The sequence below is a fragment of the Malaclemys terrapin genome, chromosome 17, assembly GCF_027887155.1.
Source record: "Malaclemys terrapin pileata isolate rMalTer1 chromosome 17, rMalTer1.hap1, whole genome shotgun sequence".
Lineage (NCBI taxonomy): Eukaryota > Metazoa > Chordata > Testudines > Emydidae > Malaclemys > Malaclemys terrapin.
This window is the reverse complement of record NC_071521.1, coordinates 23,747,107-23,770,747: the sequence shown is the minus strand read 5'-3', so window position 1 is coordinate 23,770,747 and position 23,641 is coordinate 23,747,107. Positions and strand designations below refer to the sequence as shown.

At 56.5% G+C, this 23,641-nt stretch overlaps 2 protein-coding genes across 5 annotated transcripts in view; both read left to right on the top strand.

Moving 5' to 3' along the window:
• Positions 1-20,201, top strand: part of AJM1 (apical junction component 1 homolog) — a 49,349-nt gene extending 29,148 nt beyond the window's left edge. For 2 of the 4 annotated variants that reach the window (XM_054007621.1, XM_054007620.1), the window contains one exon: positions 20,121-20,201. The gene's annotated coding sequence lies outside the window, so the exon portion shown is untranslated. Of the gene's footprint in view, positions 1-5,849; positions 7,829-11,159; positions 12,393-20,120 lie in introns of those variants that run through there. The other 2 variants (XM_054007622.1, XM_054007623.1) reach the window with 2 other exon arrangements.
• PHPT1 (phosphohistidine phosphatase 1) lies at positions 18,805-22,188 on the top strand. The gene is made up of 3 exons (XM_054007624.1): positions 18,805-18,986; positions 20,121-20,245; positions 21,693-22,188. Exons 1-3 carry the CDS (start codon positions 18,839-18,841, stop codon positions 21,783-21,785), a joined length of 366 nt encoding a protein of 121 aa, XP_053863599.1. The 5' UTR covers positions 18,805-18,838; the 3' UTR covers positions 21,786-22,188.
• Positions 22,189-23,641: the final 1,453 nt, after the last annotated feature.

Sequence of the window (23,641 nt, the reverse complement as noted above, 5' to 3'; positions counted from 1 at the left end):
TTTTGCCCAAATTGGTGTCCCCAGTGGAATTCAAAGCCATGCTGCTGCTCCCCGCTCCTGAACGTCACTGACGGTAGTAACTAGCCCAGCTCTTGGTGCAAGGCTCCCCAGTCCCCAGCCTCCTCCACAGTGGCCGAGGCGGGGCATGAGCCAAGAGCTTTGCAAATCCCGGTAACTCTTTCTCGGATGGCTCAAGCGGGACTGAGCCCCAGCCACGGCCCTGTAGAGGCAGCGGTGGCGGTGGAAGAGGGGGTCCGCAGGCCAGCTAATGTCAGTTGGGGAGGGGTAAGCAGCGCCACGGAAGGGGGCTCTGCACTGGAGACATAGCCACCGCCAGGCATCCCTGCGCCACTCTGCAAGGACCACAGCCCACCCCGCCCAGACATTGCCGCCCTCTGCCCAGCTCCTCGGTAAGGGAACCAGTGTGTCCTGAGCCAGGATTTATCCTCAGTGGCTCTCCAGGGGGCCACCTTCCTGGAACAGCCTCTTGGTTATGGCAATGCCCCGCAGGCCTTGCTCTGGCTTCGGGACTTACCGCGCCAGCAGCCCTTGGGTTTATTGGGGGAGGCTCCTTCGTGGGGCTCTGCAGAGAGCGAGCAGGCGCTCCCCATCCCAGCCCGCACCTTACACAACAGCCTGCTGTAGGGAAAGCTCTGCTCGCTCTGGCTTCGGTGGGGGGGAGAGCTGTGATCTTTGCCAAGGAGCTCCTGCCCTAAGCCTGGCCCCACGCCTGAGTGACGGGAGCCGCTTACTGCAGGGCCCCAGCCCCCAAACAAGCGGGATCACCAAAGAGCAATCCCGGAGTGCTAGACTGGGCCTTTCCGGTGCTGCAAACAGTCCAGCAAGTTCAGGGTTAAATGAACCCCATCACATGCCTTTGCACCTCCCTGGCATTGGATGGCCGCTCAGGTGGTGCTCTGCAGCAGCCACCCCATGGTTTCCAAGGGGTTAAAGCTGTGTTGTGAAGGGGGGTGTCTGTTTGGGGGGTGCAGACACCTGTGGGGGGTGGGGCAGGTGCTTTCAGGGAAAGTGCCAAATGTTTTCTGGTTACACTTCTAGCCGAAGTCCAGCGCAGCTGCTGAGGGGGGAGGGGAGTGAACGCTGGCGTGCAGGGGGCATGGCATGGACGTGCATGGGGCAGGGATCGGGCGAGGTACAGGCAGGGGTGGGCATGGATTACGTGTGCTCGTGGGAGGGGTGTTTGTGCCTGCACACAGGGTGGGCATGGCTCAGCCCTGCCAGGGGAAACTGGCTCTGAGGGGTGGGGTAGGGGTGGCCTGTGTTTTAAAGAAGGGGGGCTGAAGGGGGTTTCCCAGGGGCCGCCCAGCTGGGTCACTTCTTACGGCAGAGGCTGGGTTCAGGATGCAGTTTCTCTGGAGGGGCTGCTGTGCTTGTGCGCAGGGCTGGAAATCAGCTGGGCCTAGTGTAAATACAGCCCTACTGACTGCCCCCTGCCCACAGGCCAGAGCCAGGCATCCTGTGGGAGCTCCCCCCGCCCTGCCATGCAGAGGGCATCCCCGGCGCTCCCTGCTGGCGGGGTGGGAGGCCAAAGCTCAGGCATGAGCAGCAGTGAGCTGGTGCAGAACAGCCTCTCGCAGAGGGGGCAGGCGCAGGGCACGGAAGATGCGTGATGAGCACCCTCCCTGCCATTGTGCTGGTGCTGGAGTTGCTGCCAGTTCCAGGCAGCAGGTGACTGCCCCATGAGGACGCTCACAGCTGCTGCCATCCGTGTTTCTCCTCTGCCCCAGCAAAGAAGCTTGGACGATTGCCAGCTTCGGCTTACTGCCAAATCCTGCCTGGGAGCATCTCCCTGCACATGCTGCAGGGCTGCGTGCCAGAGGAGCTCTCCAGGCCAGGGGCCTTTCCTCCCTCTGGCACAGACACGCACCCTCTCCTCAGGGTGCTCCCCGTTGTAATGCGGGGGGTCGGGGAGGGAAGGCTGAGGGGATGGAGGGCCATGGGAGGCCCCTCACTGCAGCCAGGGCAGGTATCTCAGGATTGGATCCCTTGCCAGCCTTAGGACCAATGAATTCCTTGCAGCCTAGCAGCTCTAACCCTCAGCCCCTACCCCGCTGTGGCACTGTCCAGCCAACTTGCTGTTTGAAGCCAGCTGCCTGCAGTGTGTGTCCGTCCCCGTCACCCCCCAGCATCTTAGTTGAGAGCCCAAGGTGCTCTGCTAGCTCCCCTCCTGTTTCTCCATTGCAGCAGGTGCTCCCTAACCTTCCCAAGACGTGCCCGGCCTGCCTGGGCCATGGGATTTCCTGCAGGGGCCCTCGTGTGCTAGCGTGTCCATGCCACCAGCCTCGGGGTCCCAGTGAAGCACCCCAGGCTGTGGCAGTGCCCTGCACTTAGGGACGGGCCGAGCCGGGGGCCACACAAGAGTCTTGGTCTCTTTGGAGTCCAGGGAGCTTCTGCTCAGCCCAGCTACTTCCTTCGGACTCCAGCACTGCCCCCAATGCCCCAAACCCGCTCCCGTGGCTGGCGCTCCCCATGGTGTCGCCTGCCCACCCTACCCCCAAACGCCCAAGCCCCAGGGGCTGGCAAACTCCCAGCTGGCTGGTGGCTGAGCGCTGCATTCGAGCAGGAGGGATGGAGCTGCCCAGAGCTACCCGAGCATGGGCGAGGAAAAGAATTTGGGGGGCTGATCAAGGTATGCTGGAGCTGGGGCTGCTGGCTTGAAGTGGTTTCCATCAGCTAAAGGGTTTACAGTTTGGTTCAGTGGCTCTCAGCTCCCCCACTGTACAAGGTGTGCAGCCAGCCCCTGCCCTGCAGCCGGCCAGGCCCAGAATGGGGCAGTGGGGAGCCGTGGCTCTGCCTACGCACCAGCCCTTCTGGGCCCAGTTGCTCCTGGGCAGGGAGTGCCTCCCCTGTGCTCCCATCCCAAATGACTACAAGGGACGAGCTGTCACCTCTCCCCACTCCCTGTTGCTCAGCTGAGCTCCACCATCATCTCAGGGCTGCACCATGTGGCTGGAAGCAGCAGGTGCCCCTCCCCACGCCCCACCTCCACCAGAGTGCCCAAGTGAAATGGTGGGTTTGCTGTCTCTGAACCCCTCCCCTGGCTGGATGCATCTGAGAGCCTTCCGCACCCCTGCTTTTGGTGGGATCCTGTCACTAGTCTGCCCCCTACCCATGTTTTAGATGGGGTCTCGGCTGGGTTTGGGGCTCGCCATCACGCCAGAGCCCAAGACGGGTGCAGCTCCACGTACGGATTCCGGGGGGGTTAATCCCATTGGACAAGGCGAATGACTTTTATGAGTGTTGGCGTCTCTTGGGTGCACTAAAACTGTCAAATACCAGCCGCCCAGCGAGTGTGGCCAGGACAATGTACCTTAGCAACAGCCCCCAGCTGCAGCGCCTGTCTGGGGGCATTTGAGGTGGAGCCAGTGGGAGGGGGCATGGATTCCAAACATCTCAGCTGTGCAATCACCCAGCAAAGCCACAGGGGCCATGCCAGCAGCTTTCCCTCTCCCTGGCATCTTTTCTGTGGCGATCTCCGCTTCTCCAGGTGGATGGGAACGTAATGGCAGAAGCGGGGCGGGGGGTCATCTCTTTCATGCAGTGTGACTCCAACAACCCGGACGTGATGCCAAGTCCAGAGTTTGGCTACAGTGTGCCCTCAGCTGGGCTTAAAACCAAAGCACCAGAGATCCCTCTGCTAGCACGGCTGAATTGCCCTCCCCACCCCAGGGGGGGCCCTGTGGCACAGCATCCACCTGCAGGTTGGGGATGCAGCCTCCAGGGCTGTCGCTCTTGGTGCGCTGCGTGTCCCGGTTGCTCATTCATTGGCCCGTGTTCTGTGGCTCCACCCCCTTGGCGGAGGTGTGGGTAGGCTGGGATGGCCTCCCCCGTTTGTTTGTTCTCCCACGGTATCAGCTGAGTTCTGGGGCCCTGACCTCACCAGCAGGGGTGGCTTTTTGTTGCTGTCACCCCCTGGGGTTTCAGTCGGCTGCGGGCCCTCGCTCTTCATTCTTTGCCCAGTGACAAGGCTGGCTGGCTCCTGGGGCCCCCTCACTGAGCGGGCAGGGCTTATGTTGTCTTGGGCTGCGCTCACCAGTCCCAGTCACCAAAGGTGCTGTTGCCCATCCCAGCACACAGTGACCCTGCATGCTGCGCCCAGCTCCTGCGTGGCAAAGCCAAGCCACTGGGCCACGGTGCGCAGCCACCAGTTCATGCTGCTGAAAGCGCCACTTGCTAGTCCTGGTGAATGCAGCCACCCTCCACAGGCCAGGCGAGGCCCTGACCATGCAGACTCCCTCCCCCACGCCCTGCCATGGGGTGTGGCCAGGGGCCAACCCAGGCCCTTTAGATTCAACCCACAAGCCTTGCCCACTTGAGCTGGAGGAGTAACTCCATTACCGATAGCAGTAGGAGACTGTTATCCTCTAGTGGGTCAGTCAGTAGAGGGGGATGTGTTTACACAAGGGAACACCCCAGAACTCAAGGGGAGCTGCCAGTACTGCACCTTGCTTTAGCTTTCATTGTCCCCACAGTCACAATAATCTTCCCCAGGAGGATTCTGGGTAGTGTAGTCTTACCATGCATTTGCAGTACTCAATAGTAATATTTTTAGAATTGCTACTAGAGGGCACTCCAAGCAATATGTGCTCATAGTGCATCGCCCTGATTTGCAGATCCCCTCTCTAGGGGGCAGAGGTGCAGTTGGTTTCCACTGGCCATTCCCTCCTTCTGCTAAGGTAGCAGGCAAGGGCACCAATGATTTGCAAAGGTGGCTGGCTTTGTCTGCTAGGAGCAGGGACTCCGCAAGACCATTTCACACCACTCAGCAGCCAGGTGGTGGCCATGTCCAGCCTCCTCGCGCTTCGCCCAGTGTTGGGGAGGAGAGGGGGTGAAAGGCCGCTCAGCTCACTAATCCCATGTCGTAAAGACCCTGCCCCATCCAGTCATAACCTGCCTCTTCTCATTGCTTGGCTGCTCTAGAAGGAAATACACACCCCACTGGGGAGCACAGGGAAGCCAGCCTGGGGTAAATCCAGACTAACCACGCTGGCAGCAGGGTTCCCAGACCTGGGATCGTTCATTCTTGCCACTCTCCTCAGAGCTCTTCCTTCTGGGTGCAGGCTGGAAGCAAAAGGGAGCTGCCGACAAGCCCCCTGGCGGATCCAGGCACAGTGCGCGCCCTGTGAACAGAACAGCTCGTGTTCTGCTCCAACCTGACCCGGGTGGGCGAGCCCAAGGATCGGCACCCTGTGAGCACCCAAGGCGGGCATGCAAAGCCAGGGGCAGGAGCCCCGTTATGCAGCACTAGTACTGCCACATGATGGTTGCACACTCAGCCAGGGGCCAGATTCAACCCCGCTGGCGGCAGGTGCAGGTCCATCGCCTGCAGCGGCATTGAGCTCGCTTGTCCTGGGTGTGGATTGGCCCACGCCTCTGAGTGAGCTGGAAGGAGAGAGGAGTTGAGCAGGTTCCAGTGCATAGGAACTGCTGCCCCTTTGTGGCTGGGAGCCTCTGCCGCCTCCGTGAGGCTGCTGCTCTAGGGCGAGCTGCTGGCCCAGATCCAGGGGAACAGCGTGTCTGCTCTCTAGGCCATGCTCTTCCCTCTGCAGACGGGGCCTGCACGGTGGCCCCAGGGCTGCCCTGACTGGGGTCGGGTGAGCCGCGGGAAAGTGCAGCTGAGACAATCAGGTGCTCTGGAGTTCTAAGTCCTGAACTGAAACTGATGCACTGCATGACCTTGGACAAATCACCTAACCACTTTGTGCCTCAGTTTCCCCCATAAGTTGGAGGTAAAATCACCTACCTATCCCTGAGGGGTGGGGGAGGCTGCAAAGATCTGTTTGTGTTTGCTTAGTGATATGTATTAGCAATATTCTTCTTGTCCCTAGGGCAAGGGCAGGAGAGCAGCCCCGCCTTTTGGTGCTGCCTCAGCCAACAGAGAAGGGGTCACCAAGTTCTGCCTCATGTAAAATGCAAGAGATGTGAGAGCAGCAAGAGGAGAGCAGTGCAGATAAGCTGATTGGCTGCCAAACACTGGACACAAGGCGCTGATACCAAATTCCTGCATTCCCAGCCCATACCCTCAGCTGCCCTAAGTCAGCATGGCTCCGTTCAGCTCCATGTCAAGTGAGTGACGCTGACTTACACCAGATGAGGATCTGCCCCAGGGAACACCATGTGCCCACTACTGTGTTACAGGGTGCACTGGGGAGTTTTACCTAGGCAGTGGTTCCCAGACTTTAGCAAATCAAGGGCCCCAATTTTGATTTTAAAAATTTTATGGACCCCTCCCCCCAAACCGCCCACTCAGCCCCAGGCCCTGCCTCCACTCCACCCCTTCTCCCAAGGCCCCACCCCACCTCTTCCCAACCCCGCTCCTCTCCCGCCCCTCCGCTTCCCTGCCTCTTTCCACCCTCTCTCCTCCCCCTCCCTCCCAGGCCCTCCTCCACGCCACAGAACAGCAGGAGGCACTGAGAGGGAGGGGAGGAGTTGATCAGCAGGGCCAGCGAACCACTGGAGTACCCTCGTGGACCCCAGTTTGAGAAACGGTGACCTAGAGGGACTCATAAAGCTTTCACTCTCCATGCTGTGGAACCTGCTGGTCAGTGTCACACCTGGTGCTAGTCAGCGTCAGTTTCCATGCTCTAGCTGAGGGCTGTTGTGTTTGGGTTGCCACGGGAATGTGCCAGCCTTTAGAGACCAGTCCATTTTGTTGTCATTCCTGGGACCGCCCAGTCCTCTGCCATCTCATCAATGCTCATTTCTTACCAGCCCTTCTTTTGCTGCCAAGTTTGACTCCGCGGAGTCTGATGACTCTAACCCTTTCAACTCCCTGGGGTTCATGCTGGGGCTGTTAGGGTTTGACCCCCGAATCTTGGAGCCACAGGTGGCCTTGGACCTGTGCCTGGAGCCTCCCTTGAGGTGAATGGGGAGTGTTGTTGTAGACTTGGGGGCATAAGCCCCATTTGCTGATGTGTTACTGGCCATGTGAAATGGAGAAGGGAGTTTGAGAACTGACCTTTCCCCCTTGACAATTCTGTTACCCACACACTCTAGGCACTTCCGTGGGCTCAAGATGTAACATAGGCACCCCCACCCACCTTTACCCAGTTCTTAGGGCTCAGGGCATAATCTTTTGTGGGTCTGCAGGGCCTTTTACCAGTGAAGGAGCCTTACACAGTAATATCCTCTATTTATTAACAGCTACCAAAACAGAACACACTCGCTAAGCAGGCAATGCTCACCACTCCCAATAAGGCAGAGGAACTTTTCCTGGTGGCCAGGCAGGATCAGGTCGTTTGGGGCTCCAGCTTCTGCACAGTCTGATTGGCAGGTGTTGCGGTCTGGCAGCTCTGATCTTGGGCTGTGTGCTGTGCTAAAGAACTTCCTTTTGGACCCCACTTTATATATAGATGCTTCCCGGGTTACGCAAACCCGACTTACACAAACCCGCACTTACGGAAAAAGTTCCGTAAGCTTTTTTTTGCGTGTGTGTGTGTGTAATTGTTGGGTATACGTCCCCCAACTTCCGCAAAATTCGACTTCCGCAAGGCATTCCGGAACAGAACGCTTTCGTAAGTCGGGGAGCGTCTGTAGTGAAACTTGAGTCCTGCTTAGCTCTACCATCACCAACCATTGTAGACTGAAGTGCTGCAAGACAGTATTTTTCACCCATCCTAGCCCATTACAAAACCATTCTTTACCCAATCAGACCCCAGCACCTGAGTTGATTTAAATCTTGCAAAATTAGTTATGCCACAGACAGAAACGATCAAAGAACCAGACAGAGACCCTACAGATAAACAATAGAGAAGTGGGGTCTGTAAAGACAAAACAATAGAAGTAGAGATTTCACAATCACAACTGTTGAGAAACAGGAGTACTTGTGGCACCTTAGAGACTAACAAATTTATTAGAGCATAAGCTTTCGTGGACTACAGCCCACTTCTTCGGATGCATAGAATGGAACATATATTGAGGAGATATATATACACACATACAGAGAGCATAAACAGGTGGGAGTTGTCTTACTAACTCTGAGAGGCCAATTAATTAAGAGAAAAAAAAAAAAAAAAAAAAAAAAAAAACTTTTGAAGTGATAATCAAGCTAGCCGAGTACAGACAGTGTGATAAGAAGTGTGAGAATACTTACAAGGAGAATGAACTCTCAGAACTGGATACTCTCATAAGAAACCAACCTTCCACACAAACTTCCTCATGGATAGACTTTACAAAAACTAGACAAGCCATTTACAAGACAAACTTTGCCTCTCTACAAAGGAAAAAGGACACTAAACTATCTAAACTGCTACATGCCACAAGCAGCCACAACAGTAGCTCCCTTAACCCACCCAGCAATATTGTTAATCTTTCCAGCTATACTCTTAGCCCAGCAGAAGAGTCTGTCCTATCTCGGGGCCTCTCCTTTTGTCCCTCCAGACCCATGAATATGATACAGTTCTGCGGTGACCTAGAATCCTACTTTCGACGTCTCCGACTCAAAGAATATTTCCAACATACCTCTGAACAGCATACTAACCCACAGAATCCTCCCTACCAGCACTACAAAAAAAAGGATTCTGCATGGACTCCTCCGGACGGTCGAAACAACAGACTGGATTTCTACATAGATTGCTTCCGTCGACGTGCAAAGGCTGAAATTGTGGAAAAGCAACATCACTTGCCACATAACCTCAGCCATGCTGAACACAACGCCATCTACAGCCTCAGAAACAACCCTGACATCATAATCAAAAAGGCTGACAAAGGAGGTGCTGTCGTCATCATGAATAAATTGGAATATGACCAGGAGGCTGCTAGACAGCTCTCTAACACCACATTCTACAGGCCATTATCCTCTGATCCCACTGAAGATTACCTAAAGAAACTACACCATCTGCTAAAAAAACTCCCTGACAAAGCACAGGAACAAATCCGTACAGACACATGCCTAGAACCCCGACCAGGGGTATTCTATTTGCTACCCAAGATCCATAAACCTGGATATCCTGGACGCCCCATCATCTCAGGCATTGGCACCCTAACATCAGGCTTGTCTGGTTATGTAGACTCTGTCCTAAGACCCTACGCTACCAGCACTCCCAGCTATCTTCGAGACACCACTGACTTCCTGAGGAAACTACAATCCATCGGTGATCTTCCAGAAAACACCATCCTGGCCACTATGGACGTAGAAGCCCTCTACACCAATATTCCACACAAAGATGGACTACAAGCTATCAGGAACAGTATCCCTGATAATGTCACAGCTAACCTGGTGGCTGAACTTTGTGATTTTGTCCTCACCCACAACTATTTCACATTTGGGGACAATATATACCTTCAAGTCAGCGGCACTGCTATGGGTACCCGCATGGCCCCACAATATGCCAACATTTTTATGGCTGACTTAGAACAACGCTTCCTTAGCTCTCGTCCCCTAACGCCCCTACTCTACTTGCGCTACATTGATGACATCTTCATCATCTGGACCCATGGAAAAGAAGCCCTTGAGGAATTTCACCATGATTTCAATAATTTCCATCCCACCATCAACCTCAGCCTAGATCAATCCACACAAGCGGTCCATTTCCTGGACACTACTGTGCTAATAAGCGATGGTCACATCAATACCACCCTATACCGGAAACCTACTGACCGCTACACTTACCTACATGCCTCCAGCTTCCATCCAGGACACACCACACGATCCATTGTCTACAGCCAAGCTCTAAGATATAACCGCATTTGCTCCAATCCCTCGGATAGAGACAAGCACCTACAAGATCTCTATCAAGCATTCTTAAAACTACAATACCCACCTGCTGAAGTGAAAAAACAGATTGACAGAGCCAGACGAGTACCCAGAAGTCACCTCCTACAAGACAGGCCCAACAAAGAAAATAACAGAACACCACTAGCTGTCACCTTCAGCCCCCAACTAAAACCTCTCCAGCGCATCATCAGAGATCTACAACCTATCCTGAAAGATGATCCTTTACTCTCACAGATCTTGGGAGACAGACCTGTCCTCGCTTACAGACAACCCCCCAACCTAAAGCAAATACTCACCAGCAACCACACATCACTGAACAAAACCACTAACCCAGGAACCTATCCTTGTAACAAACCCCGATGCCAACTCTGTCCACATATCTATTCAAGTGACATCATCATAGGACCTAATCACATCAGCCATACCATCAGGGGCTCGTTCACCTGCACATCTACCAATGTGATCTATGCCATCATGTGCCAGCAATGCCCCTCTGCCATGTACATTGGCCAAACCGGACAGTCTCTACGCAAAAGAATTAATGGACACAAATCTGACATCAGGAATCAAAATACTCAAAAACCAGTGGGAGAACACTTTAACCTGTCTGGTCATTCAGTGACAGACCTGCGGGTGGCTATATTACAACAGAAAAACTTCAAAAACAGACTCCAAAGAGAGACTGCAGAGCTAGAATTGATATGCAAACTAGACACAATTAACTCCGGTTTGAATAAGGACTGGGAATGGCTGAGCCATTACAAACGTTGACTATCTCCCCTTGTAAGTATTCTCACACTTCTTATCACACTGTCTGTACTCGGCTAGCTTGATTATCACTTCAAAAGTTTTTTTTTTTTTTTTTTTTTTTTTTTTTTTTTTTTCTCTTAATTAATTGGCCTCTCAGAGTTAGTAAGACAACTCCCACCTGTTTATGCTCTCTGTATGTGTGTATATATATCTCCTCAATATATGTTCCATTCTATGCATCCGAAGAAGTGGGCTGTAGTCCACGAAAGCTTATGCTCTAATAAATTTGTTAGTCTCTAAGGTGCCACAAGTACTCCTGTTCTTCTTTTTGCGGATACAGACTAACACGGCTGTTACTCTGAAACTGTTGAGAAGTGGTTCCTTGCCAGGCAGAATGCTGTCAACATTTTCTTTAAACATTTTAAGTTCTGTTTCGTTATCTGGTGATGGTGGCCACTGTTAGGACAGGAGCACATTCTTCACAGCCCCGTATGACATTGTGTTGATGTAATTTGGAGGCAATGTGAGGATGTGACTCTCTGCGTCTTAGCTCATGGCTGCGACCGTCCTACTGTGGCTGCAGAAAAGGCCTCCGACCTTACAATAGGGGGAGCAGAGGGAGAAAATGACCTTGCTATGGAGGATGATGGGAATGTTCTGTCCTTGACCACAGGGAACCACCGAGTGCTGCTGCCATCTAGACAGATGGACCAGAACTACATCCCTGGATCCAAACATCCTATCTCTATAACAGGGCAACCCAAGCCCCTGATTCAAAGATGGAGGTTCCACGTGCAGAGCCGAATGGAAACCTCCCCAGGTGGTAGGGTGCTCAGGTGATGCCCATTATAAAGAGACATCCAGCTGCGCATGCTGATCCCTGGTTTTGGTTCACGCCCTTCTCCACTCTGAGCGCATCAGTCTAGGATTTTGCCTGTTGGCCAGGGAACTTCATTTCCTTGGTGAGGACCATGCACTAATGTGAATGCGCCAGAGTCACGAGCAGTGATTTTGGGCCTGCCCAGCATCAAGGGATCAAGTCAAAAACACTTGAGTTATTAACTAGCACTGGAATGGAAATCATCAGTTCCTATGCCAGGCTGCTTGGGTCAGCCAGGGGTGTCCATGCCACCGTTGGGAGGCAGCACCCTCAATGACAGCACTGTGGTGGGCAGCTACCGCCCCACTGCACCAGCTAGATAGTGCCCATTAGCTGAGTAGATGCGAGTTCATCTTCTGTAAAAGCTGAATAGTTGGGGCAAAAGTGAGGGACTCCTGCCTCTCAGCCAGCTAAGCTGAGTTCCTCCCCAGCAGCACTGCGGTCAGTGGGACTTCCTTTCATCATAAGGCCAGGTGGGCTTTTCTCCTCTACACCATCCCAGTCATCGTAAGTTCCCTCCCCCATTTCACCTGCAGAGCTGTGACTTCCTCCTCTTGTGGCAGCAGGGGAAACTGGGAGCATCTTTGTCCTGGTTTTGCATTCCTTTGCACTGTCTGGGATCCTGTCCATGCTTTAACCATGTTTCATGGCCGAGATCCAAACAGCTCCTCCAACTACACAACTTCAAGGTAATGGTGGATCCTGATAGCTGCAGCCTCCTAATCTAACAAACAATAAATAAAAAGACTGAAACTGCATCTTCTCAGCTGGGCTCCCTGGAGGGTTTTACCTAAATGGGACAGAATTCTTTGATAAATGCATGTTCTATTTATTTCCTTTTTTAAAATTATGCATCATATTGAAGAGTCGGATCACATCTCCTCTTGTGCAGAGCAGAACTAGGTCTGTATTTTCTCATGTTTCGTTGTATCATTCCTGCCAGTGTCCCACAGCAAAGTTTCTGAGGTAAACTTATTATGAGAGACCTATTTCCTTTGACTATCCATAAAGTATAACTTGAATGTACAGCACTGTTATCTGCCTTTACTGACTTGACTGGGCAACAATAGTTTTGTGAGGAAGGTACTGATCTTGTGAGGGAGGCAGGGGAAACCTTTCCTGCTAACATGAAGACAGAGTCCGCCTGGGGCCAAAAAACACTTACATGGAATGAGATGCAAAGAAAAGGAACTGTTAGAACCTCTGGGACATTGGAGGAGTGATGGGTGAGTGACCATTTGTAAGTGTGACAAAGTGATGTGCTGCAGACATAAGCGACATGCCTGGGGAGCAGGGATCAGAGCCCTGGTCCATCCACCCCAAACATCTAAGCCTCTGCTACTTGTGTGAGAGGCAACTTCAAAAGCTGACAGAAGTGGTAGTCAGCCACGAGAGGGCAGCATCCCCCATACAGACTCCAAAAGCCAGTACACTACAGCACAAAATCCTTACCCATTTATAGGTGATGCCAGTGACTATGGAGATATACCTATCTCATAGAGCTGGAAGGGACCCTGGAAAGTCATCAAGTCCAGCCCCCTGCCTTCACTAGCAGGACTAAGTACTGATTTTGCCCCAGATCCCTAAGTGGCCCCCTCAAGGGCTGAACTCACAACGCTGGGTTTAGCAGGCTAATGCTCAAACCACTGAGCTATCCCTCCCCCCAGAGCATGATCTTGTCAAGAAAATGCCCCGGTAGGGAGGTTCATCGTCAGTTCTATTCTGAAGGCTTAAGCAATGTACAAACCATGTGTTGGCCATTGCAGAGGAGAGATGTTCATCCTCAGTGCGTGAATAGGTTTGTGTTACCCAGATGAGCAGAGGCGCAGACCTTCTGTTCTGGGGAACAGGAAGGGGCCAGGCTGAGATCACCCTTTCGCCCTCCCAGGCTGTCCCAAGCCTCCCATATTATCATAGTGCTTCAGGCCAGAAGGGGCCACTAGATCATCCAGTTTCACCTGTAGATCACAGGCCAGAGACACCACGCAGCACCTGCACACTAAACCCAACTACCAAAGGCGTGCGCGGGGGGAGGGGCACAGAACTTCCACCCGGGGCCGCGAAGGCAGGGAAGATCGAGTTCCTGCCAGGGCTGGAGCTGCGGCAGGGTGGAGGGAGAGAAGATCAATCTCCTGCCGGGACCTGGTGGGAAGGGGGGAAAGCAAATTCTTCCCAGGGCCAGGGGAGGAGTCGGGGCAGCAAGCTTCTCCTGGGGCCGGGGGGGCAGTGAGCTTCCGTGCCCCCCCCAAAAGGGGTCAAATTTAAATTCCTGTGCATGCCCCTGCCAACTACCAAAATTAGACCAAAGTATCACAGCCCCCAAGACCCAAAACCATTCTATGCCACGGGGAGTGAATAGGAGGCAGCGAGGGGCGCCAGTGTCAAGACCCCCCCCCATGGCACGAAAATGATAAGAGCTAATCCTGGCATGTGACACACCCACCTGCTGCTCCCTCGTTCTCATTCTGTGATTGTTGTTAATTCTTTGAACGACAGCAGCAGGAGGCCCCAGCCAGAAGCAGGTTGCATTACACTGGTTGCACTTGCTTTATAGGCCCCAGTTATTAATGCAAAAACATAAAGATTCACGACACTGGCCCTAGGCAGCCGCTAAGCTTGCTGGAGAACACGACCAGCAGTTCCCAGGCGGCAGGGCTGCATGTCAGGGAGAGGGGCTGGGTGTCAGGCAGGGCATAGGGCTGGGTGTCAGGCAGGGAGAGGGGCTGGGTGTCAGGCAGGGAGAGGGGCTGGGTGGCAGGCAGGGCGTAGGGCTGGGTGGCAGGCAGGGCATGGGGCTGGGTGGCAGGCAGGGCATGGGGCTGGGTGGCAGGCAGGGAGCGGGGTGAGTGTCAGGCCGGGCGCAGGGCTGGGTGACAGGTAGGGCTGGGTGTCAGGCAGGGAGCGGAGTGGGTGTCAGGCAGGGCTGGGTGACAGGCGGGGAGCGGGGCGGGTATCAGGCAGGGCTGGGTGACAGGCGGGGTGGGTGACAGGCAGGGAGTGGGGTGAGTGTCAGGCTGGGCGCAGGGCTGGGTGACAGGCACGGTGGGTGACAGGCGGGGAGCGGGGCGGGTGTCAGGCAGTGCTGGGTGACAGGCACGGTGGGTGACAGGCGGGGAGCGGGGCGGTTATCAGGCAGGGCTGGGTGACAGGCGGGGAGCGGGTTGGGTGACAGGCAGGAAGTGGGGTGAGTGTCAGGCTGGGCGCAGGGCTGGGTGACAGGCACTGTGGGTGACAGGGAGGGAGTGGGCTGGGTGACAGGCAGGGTGGGTGAAAGGCGGGGAGCGGGGCGGGTGTCAGGCAGTGCTGGGTGACAGGCACGGTGGGTGACAGGGAGGGAGCGGGCTGGGGGACAGGCGAGGAGCGGGCTGAGTGACAGGCATGGTGGGTGACAGGTGGGGAGCGGGGCGGGTATCAGGCAGGGCTGGGTGACAGGCGGGGAGCGGGTTGGGTATCAGGCAGGGCTGGGTGACAGGCGGGGAGCGGGTTGGGTGACAGGCGGGCTGGGTGACAGGCAGGGAGCGGGGCGGGTGTCAGGCAGCGCTGGGTGACAGGCGGGGTGGGTGACAGGGAGGGCTGGGTGACAGGCGGGGAGCGGGTTGGGTGACAGGCAGGGAGTGGGGTGAGTGTCAGGCTGGGCGCAGGGCTGGGTGACAGGCACTGTGGGTGACAGGGAGGGAGTGGGCTGGGTGACAGGCAGGATGGGTGACAGGCGGGGAGCGGGGCGGGTGTCAGGCAGCGCTGGGTGACAGGCGGGGTGGGTGACAGGGAGGGAGCGGGCTGGGGGACAGGCGAGGTGCGGGGCGGGTGTCAGGCAGGGCTGGGTGACAGGCGGGGAGCGGGTTGGGTGACAGGCAGGGCTGGGTAACAGGCAGGGAGTGGAGTGAGTGTCAGGCTGGGCACAGGGCTGGGTGACAGGCACTGTGGGTGACAGGGAGGGAGTGGGCTGGGTGACAGGCGGGCTGGGGGACAGGTGGGGAGCGGGGCGGGTGACAGGCACGGTGGGTGACAGAGAGGGAGCGAGCTGGGTGACAGGCAGAGCTGGGTGACAGGCGAGGAGCGGGGTGGGTGACAGAGAGGGAGCGGGGCGGGTGTCAGGTAGCGCTGGGGGACAGGCGGGGAGCGGGCTGGGGGACAGGCGGGCTGGGGGACAGGCAGGGAGTGGGGTGAGTGTCAGGCTGGGCGCAGGGCTGGGGGACAGGCGGGGAGCGGGGCGGGTGACAGGCAGAGCTGGGGGACAGGCGGGGAGCGGGGCGGGTGACAGGCAGAGCTGGGGGACAGGCGGGGAGCGGGCTGGGTGACAGGCGGGGAGCGGGGCGGGTGTAAGGTAGCGCTGGGGGACAGGCGGGCTGGGGGACAGGCGGGGAGCGGGGCGGGTGTCAGGCAGAGCTGGGTGACAGGTGGGCTGGGTGACAGGCGGGGAGCGGGGCGGGTGTCAGGTAGCGCTGGGGGACAGGCGGGGAGCGGGCTGGGGGACAGGCAGCGCTGGGTGACAGGCGGGGAGCGGGCTGGGGGACAGGCGAGGAGCGGGGCGGGTGTCAGGTAGCGCTGGGTGACAGGCGAGGAGCGGGGCGGGTATCAGGCAGGGCTGGGTGACAGGCAGGGAGTGGGGTGAGTGTCAGGCTGGGCGCAGGGCTGGGTGACAGGCACTGTGGGTGACAGGGAGGGAGCGGGCTGGGGGACAGGCGGGGAGCGGGGCGGGTGACAGGCAGAGCTGGGTGACAGGCGGGCAGCGGGGCGGGTGTCAGGCAGAGCTGGGTGACAGGCGGGCTGGGTGACAGGCGGGGAGCGGGCTGGGTGTCAGGTAGCGCTGGGGGGACAGGCGCGGAGCGGGGCGGGTGACAGAGAGGGAGCGGAGTGGGTGTCAGGCAGAGCTGGGAGACAGGGAGGGAGCGGGCTGGGTGACAGGCACGGTGGGTGACAGGCGGGGAGCGGGGCGGGTGACAGGTAGCGCTGGGTGACAGGCGGGGAGCGGGGCGGGTGACAGGCAGAGCTGGGTGACAGGCGGGGAGCGGGGCGGGTGTCAGGTAGCGCTGGGTGACAGGCGGGGAGCGGGGCGGGTGTCAGGTAGCGCTGGGTGACAGGCGGGGAGCGGGGCAGGTGATAGGCAGAGCTGGGTGACAGGCGAGGAGCGGGGCGGGTGACAGAGAGGGAGCGGAGTGGGTGTCAGGCAGAGCTGGGAGACAGGGAGGGAGCGGGCTGGGTGACAGGCACGGTGGGTGACAGGCGGGGAGCGGGGCGGGTGACAGGTAGCGCTGGGTGACAGGCGGGGAGCGGGGCGGGTGACAGGCAGAGCTGGGTGACAGGCGGGGAGCGGGGCGGGTGTCAGGTAGCGCTGGGTGACAGGCGGGGAGCGGGGCGGGTGTCAGGCAGAGCTGGGTGACAGGCGAGGAGCGGGGCGGGTGACAGAGAGGGAGCGGAGTGGGTGTCAGGCAGAGCTGGGAGACAGGGAGGGAGCGGGCTGGGTGACAGGCACGGTGGGTGACAGGCGGGGAGCGGGGCGGGTGACAGGCAGAGCTGGGGGACAGGCGGGGAGCGGGGCGGGTGACAGGCAGAGCTGGGGGACAGGCGGGGAGCGGGCTGGGTGACAGGCGGGGAGCGGGGCGGGTGTCAGGTAGCGCTGGGGGACAGGCGGGCTGGGGGACAGGCGGGGAGCGGGGCGGGTGTCAGGCAGAGCTGGGTGACAGGCGGGCTGGGTGACAGGCGGGGAGCAGGGCGGGTGTCAGGTACCGCTGGGGGACAGGCGGGGAGCGGGCTGGGGGACAGGCAGCGCTGGGTGACAGGCGAGGAGCGGGGCGGGTATCAGGCAGGGCTGGGTGACAGGCAGGGAGTGGGGTGAGTGTCAGGCTGGGCGCAGGGCTGGGTGACAGGCACTGTGGGTGACAGGGAGGGAGCGGGCTGGGGGACAGGCGGGGAGCGGGGCGGGTGACAGGCAGAGCTGGGTGACAGGTGGGCAGCGGGGCGGGTGTCAGGCAGAGCTGGGTGACAGGCGGGGAGCGGGCTGGGTGTCAGGTAGCGCTGGGGGGACAGGCGCGGAGCGGGGCGGGTGACAGAGAGGGAGCGGAGTGGGTGTCAGGCAGAGCTGGGAGACAGGGAGGGAGCGGGCTGGGTGACAGGCACGGTGGGTGACAGGCGGGGAGCGGGGCGGGTGACAGGTAGCGCTGGGTGACAGGCGAGGAGCGGGGCGGGTGTCAGGTAGCGCTGGGTGACAGGCGGGGAGCGGGGCGGGTGACAGGCAGAGCTGGGTGACAGGCGGGGAGCGGGGCGGGTGTCAGGCAGAGCTGGGTGACAGGCGGGGAGCGGGGCGGGTGTCAGGTACCGCTGGGTGACAGGCGGGGAGCGGGGCGGGTGTCAGGCAGAGCTGGGTGACAGGCGAGGAGCGGGGCGGGTGTCAGGTAGCGCTGGGTGACAGGCGGGGAGCGGGGCGGGTGTCAGGTAGCGCTGGGTGACAGGCGGGGAGCGGGGCGGGTGTCAGGTAGCGCTGGGTGACAGGCGAGGAGCGGGGCGGGTGTCAGGTAGCGCTGGGTGACAGGCGGGGAGCGGGGCGGGTGACAGGTAGCGCTGGGTGACAGGCGGGGAGCGGGGCGGGTGACAGGTAGCGCTGGGTGACAGGCGGGGAGCGGGGCGGGTGACAGGTAGCGCTGGGTGACAGGCGGGGAGCGGGGCGGGTGACAGGCAGAGCTGGGTGACAGGCGAGGAGCGGGGCGGGTGTCAGGTAGCGCTGGGTGACAGGCGAGGAGCGGGGCGGGTGTCAGGTAGCGCTGGGTGACAGGCGGGGAGCGGGGCGGGTGACAGGTAGCGCTGGGTGACAGGCGGGGAGCGGGGCGGGTGACAGGTAGCGCTGGGTGACAGGCGGGGAGCGGGGCGGGTGACAGGTAGCGCTGGGTGACAGGCGGGGAGCGGGGCGGGTGACAGGCAGAGCTGGGTGACAGGCGAGGAGCGGGGCGGGTGTCAGGTAGCGCTGGGTGACAGGCGAGGAGCGGGGCGGGTGACAGGCAGAGCTGGGTGACAGGCGGGGAGCGGGGCGGGTGTCAGGTAGCGCTGGGTGACAGGCGAGGAGCGGGGCGGGTGTCAGGCAGAGCTGGGTGACAGGCGGGGAGCGGGGCGGGTGACAGGCAGAGCTGGGTGACAGGCGGGGAGCGGGGCGGGTGACAGGCAGAGCTGGGTGACAGGCGAGGAGCGGGGCTGCTCCCCGCGCTCTCCTTGCCGTATTGGCCGTATTGGCAAACCGGGAAGTGGGCGGGCCCCTTCCAATCGGCCCAGCGACCGGCATTTTCTGTCGGTAAAATCATACCCCTCCGCCTTCACCTTTAAGGATTACCCTGTTCGCGTCCCCTTTAAGAGCCCTTTGCTCTAATTGGGTGAGATTCAAGGCTCTGCAGCGTGATTGGCCATGGCGCTGGGCCGTCCCCGCCCCCTTGTAGTCATTGGGCGGAGGCAGGGCGACGCCGCTGGTTGGGTGCGGGGCCGGCAAGATGGCGGCGGAGCAGTTGAGCGGGATCTCTAGCGTGGACATCGACCCCGACGGCGTCTTCAAGTACGTGCTGATCCGCGTGCGGCCGGCGGGGGGGCAGGGGCCCGCCAAGGAGATCGTGCGGGGCCACGCCTGGGCCGAGTACCACGGTGAGGGGCGGGGCGGGGCGGTCAGGGAGCTGGTGGGCCCTGCTTGGGGGCTGCCCGCGGGGTTGGCCAAGCCTGGCTGCGGCTTGGCGGTTGCCCGGCCCCGGCCCCGGGGCGCTCAGGGTGGTGCCGGGGCAGGTTAGGGTTGTGACTGGCGCTCAGCGCAGCGCGGGCAGCTGGCACCGTCAGCCAGGACTCCTGGGTTCCGCGCCTGGCTCCGCCTCGAGCTGCCCTTGGCCCTGTTCCCGCCACTCCTGTCCGCTGGGTTCCCATCTGTAACGTGGGGCGAGGGCCTGGGTCCTGCACTGGGAGGCTGCGTTCAGTGCTGTGCCAAGCGCGGGACATGAGCCGTGGTCTCCTCCGCGGGGACAGTGGATGCCCCAGGGCCCCCCGTAGGTGCACAAGGGATGTAGCTCAATGCTGAGGGTTCCCAAAGGGCCGCACTTAGATCTGAAGAACAGGAGGACTTGTGGCACCTTAGAGACTAACAAATTTATTAGAGCATAAGCTTTCGTGGGCTACAGCCCACTTCTTCGGATGCATATAGAGTGAAACATATATTGAGGAGATATATATACACACGTACAGAGAGCATGAACAGGTGGGAGTTGTCTTACCAACTCTGAGAGGCCAATTAATTAAGAGAAAAAAAACTTTTGAAGTGTACTCTGAAACTTAGATCTGAGTGCAGCAAATGGATCACGATTTGCCTTGTAACGGTACCTGCCTAGTGTATGGAGGGATCCCCCATCACTGCGGCTGAATACAAATAGTTGCAAATGGTGTTGTTGATAACCGAGCAGAAAGTTCATCTCGAGTTTGATGGGCTGGGATTCTTTCCAACTATTGGAAATCCTAGGAGCAGTCTGTCCAGATCTGGATCCATAGTAACTGGGTCTGGAGATGAAACGGGACCCATAGTGGTGAGCCATCAGATTGTGGTTCCTACCAATCCTGGGTCCCTTTAACCGTGGGTAGAGTTGGAGCATGTCTTTAACCTACAAGTGTATGTGTGGGGTAGGTAGCACATATGTGAATTCTATGTTCCATATATTACACATGGACCAAGAATTTCCCCAGGGAAGGAACTTTAATAGACTTTTGTTTATATTCATCCTACAATGTCTCCCACCCTAGCTGATATTTATGACAAGACTGCGGCAGAAATCGAGAAGCAAGGCTACGACTGCGAGTGCTTGGGCGGGGGCAGGATCTCCCACCAGAGCAAGGAGAAGAAGATCCACGTTTATGGATATTCTGTGGTAAACAAGGACCGTGGGAGGGTGCTCTTGGTTTGATTGAGAAACTTGTAACCAGTCTTGAAGGGAGTGGGTGGAGAGGGGTTCTTTTCACCTATGCTGGTATCTTTGCTGTCTGAGCAACAGCACCAGCCTGGAAACCCCCCCCGCCCTCCCAGCCCGTGCAGTTTTGACATGGAAGCTGGCATCTTACCACTGTCTAATGGGTATAAGGTAGTGAAGCTGTAAAGGTTTTGACTTATTAGTTAGGCTGGTAACCAATAGCCCTTCCTGAAGGCTGGGGCTGTAAGACCAAAACAAACATCCAAAGTGTGGGGTTGCATCCCTGACTATCATGGCCAACAGGCATTGATGGACCGATCCTCCATGAACTTATCTCCTTTTGGGAACCCACTTATACTTTTGGCCTTCACTACACACAGCCCATGGCAAGAAGTTCCACAGGTTGTCTGAGCCTTGTGAGAAGAAGTGTGTGTGTGTGTGTGTGGTTTTTAAACCTGCTGCCTGTTAACCTGCTGTAGTCTAATGCCTGGTCTAAACACCGTTTTTCTACCAGTATAACTGTGTCAGTTAGGGGTGTAACTTTTCTACTGATCTAGTTATGCTTGTACACCCTTTATTGCTTTAACTACATTAGTATAGTTAAAGCAGTACAATCCCCCTGATATGAATGCAGAAATGTCTGTATAAAGGTGCCTTATCCTTGTATAGCTTATTCACCTTCCCTATGGGAATAGCTATCCCAGTACAAGCACATCTATGCTGGTGTGACCGTGTTCCTCTTGGGGGATTGTGTTTCTTTAACTCTACCCACCTAATTAAGGCTTGTGCTTGTGGCTGCTTCCATTTTGAGAGCAAAAGCCAAGCGGGCAAAGAAAGAAGCCGAATTGAAATAAATTCGTAGACTGTTGCTCGTCACACTGGGCACAGAGCAGTAGGTGTTGCCAAGGAGCAGTGACCACATGACACTGTTTGTTCTTGGAGCAGAGAGAACTGTATGGGTCCCACCCAGCTCTGGGAAATAGTTTAATCTCCCTCCTGTGACTTATTCTGCACCTTCTCCCTTCACTGCCTCTGCCAGAAACACTCTAGAGCCCCAGACCTGCCCTAGATAAACCCAGTAAGAGAGAGGTACCTTGTGTGGCCCAAAGATGTCACCACTCTCCAGAGTCTTCCCAACTCTAATCTCCTCTAGGAGCAGGGACAAGGCTGGGCCAGGACTGCCCTGCCTTGATGCTCCAGTTCTGGGCACCTGGTGCCAAGCTGCAGTGTGTTCAGTGTGGATTGTTGCCAGGTGTAGATGGGGGTCATTTGGGAGTTTTAGGCAAAGCGCTGGTGGCCTCTTCCATACCCAGATCATCTCTCGGCTTCTCTTAGTGCTCAGGGCTCTGTCCCCAGGACTCTTCCTGAGCCCTTCGCAGTTCACAGCGCTGCCTTTTTCCTCTTCCAGGGCTTTGGTCGAGCAAAACACTCTGTGTCCACAAAGATACTGAAAGACAAGTATCCAGACTATGCGGTCACCTGGGCTGATGAAGGCTATTGACCTGGCTCTACTCCGACAGCAGCAGACATCACTCCCTTTTCCTAGGACTGAGAAGCCCAAGTCGTTGGCTGGGCTTGTGGGAGCAGAGCCTGCACTGGCCAGAGCTCTGGAGCTGCCTGGGCTCCACTGTTTCCTTGTGTCTGAAACTTCATGGAGGATGCAAGTTCATTCTGCTGGGAAGCTTCTGACAGGAGAGGGACAAGCCTGGAGCATGGGGAATTCACCAGCCTCCACACCCTTCGGATCCATGAATTGTCTCAGCGCTGGAGTCTTGAGCTGCATCTGGTGAAGGTGGAAATCCTGGCCCCAGTGAAACCGTGGGGGGTTGCCATTGATCTCAGAGAGCCAGGACTTCTCCCTGAATGTTTACAGTGAAAATTAAACAGTATCTTTACATTTACAATAGTCTAAATAGTCTGATTTACAATAGTCTAAAGCAGGGGTAGGCAACCTATGGCACGCGAGCTGATTTTCAGTGGCACTCACACTGCCCGGGTCCTGGCCACCAGTCTGGGGGGCTCTACATTTTAATTTAATTTTAAATGAAGCGTCTTAAACATTTTAAAAATCTTATTTTCTTTACATACAACAATAGTTTAGTTATGTATTATAGACTTATAGAAAGAGACCTTCTAAAAACGTTAAAATGTATTACTGGCACTCGAAACCTTAAATTAGAGTGAATAAATGAGGACTCTGCACACCACTTCTGAAAGGTTGCTGACCCCTGGTCTAAAGCATCTTTAATAGGCATTCCATTGCAAACATTTCGAGCGTTACCAGTTAATTTCGCAGTCAGGGTAGGAACTCTTATCAGGGATTTCATGTATTATACACAGCCTTTCAAAGGTAGTCAGATATGCAGCAATATCATCGTCCTCACTGTATGCAGGACGTAAATGTTCCCACTTATGGATTTTTTGGAGTGATGGGAGTCATTGGGGTCGGGGGGTTCTGGTTCTGCTTCTCTAGCAGGTCCAGTTGGTGTTTTTGCACTCTCTCTCTCGCTCTCTTTTTTTCTCTCGCTCTTTCTTTTATCTCCAGTTCTTTCAGTTGCAATAATCTCTGGTGCTCTCTCTCACCTTTTCTACAACCTGCAGCCTAAAAAGCTCCAACTTTGCAATCGCTTCACTGCTTTCAGTCGTTTTCCTGTTCCTACTTCCCTTTCCCGAAATAAGCAAACAGAAAATAACAAAACTGTGACCTCCTCCTGGCTGTTCTTAGCCACTGCACTTAAGACTCACTTAAAATCACAAATATCAATGCTTAAAGTGTGAACTTCACTTGGAGTAACAAGCTGCACATACACCCTGCTTGCCGCACCACTGACATTATGATGTTATCTCAACTGGTGATCTGCAATCCTTGACTGTGGAAGCCAGCCTTACCCTGCTCTGCTGGGAGAACCCCCCACTCCTGGGCTGTTCACGCACAGCCTCTAGCATGTAAGCTGCTTGGATTGTGCAACCGAATGACACTAGCCAATATCTCTGGTCCAAAACACAACCCTAAGAACCTCCGTCTTGCAGGGTCCGGTTATGCCCTCTGTACGCTGCAAGCTTATATGAGTTCTTCAATTTAACAAAAAATCGATATCCCAAGGGGAGTCTCTGAGGCTTCAAACCAAACACACTGCTTCAGGTAGAATAAACCAACAGGTTTTATTAACTATAAAGGTAGATTTTAAGTGATTATAAGTCAAAGCACAAGAAGTCAGATTTGGTTAATGAAATAAAAGCAAAATGCATTCTAAGTTGATCTAACATTTTCAGTACCCTTACAAACTTAGATGCTTCTCACCACAGGCTGGCTGGTTCAGCCACGCTCTCCCCTTTGATCAGCACTTCAGTCACTTG

What these genes read in the sequence shown, in the direction of transcription:
- PHPT1 (XM_054007624.1), top strand. Translation starts at nt 18,839, where the DNA reads ATGGCGGCGGAGCAGTTGAGCGGGATCTCTAGCGTGGACATCGACCCC. An exon ending in CGCCTGGGCCGAGTACCACG is followed by an intron (nt 18,987 to 20,120) that starts GTGAGGGGCGGG and finishes CTCCCACCCTAG; the next exon opens with CTGATATTTATGACAAGACT. An exon ending in ACGTTTATGGATATTCTGTG is followed by an intron (nt 20,246 to 21,692) that starts GTAAACAAGGAC and finishes TTCCTCTTCCAG; the next exon opens with GGCTTTGGTCGAGCAAAACA.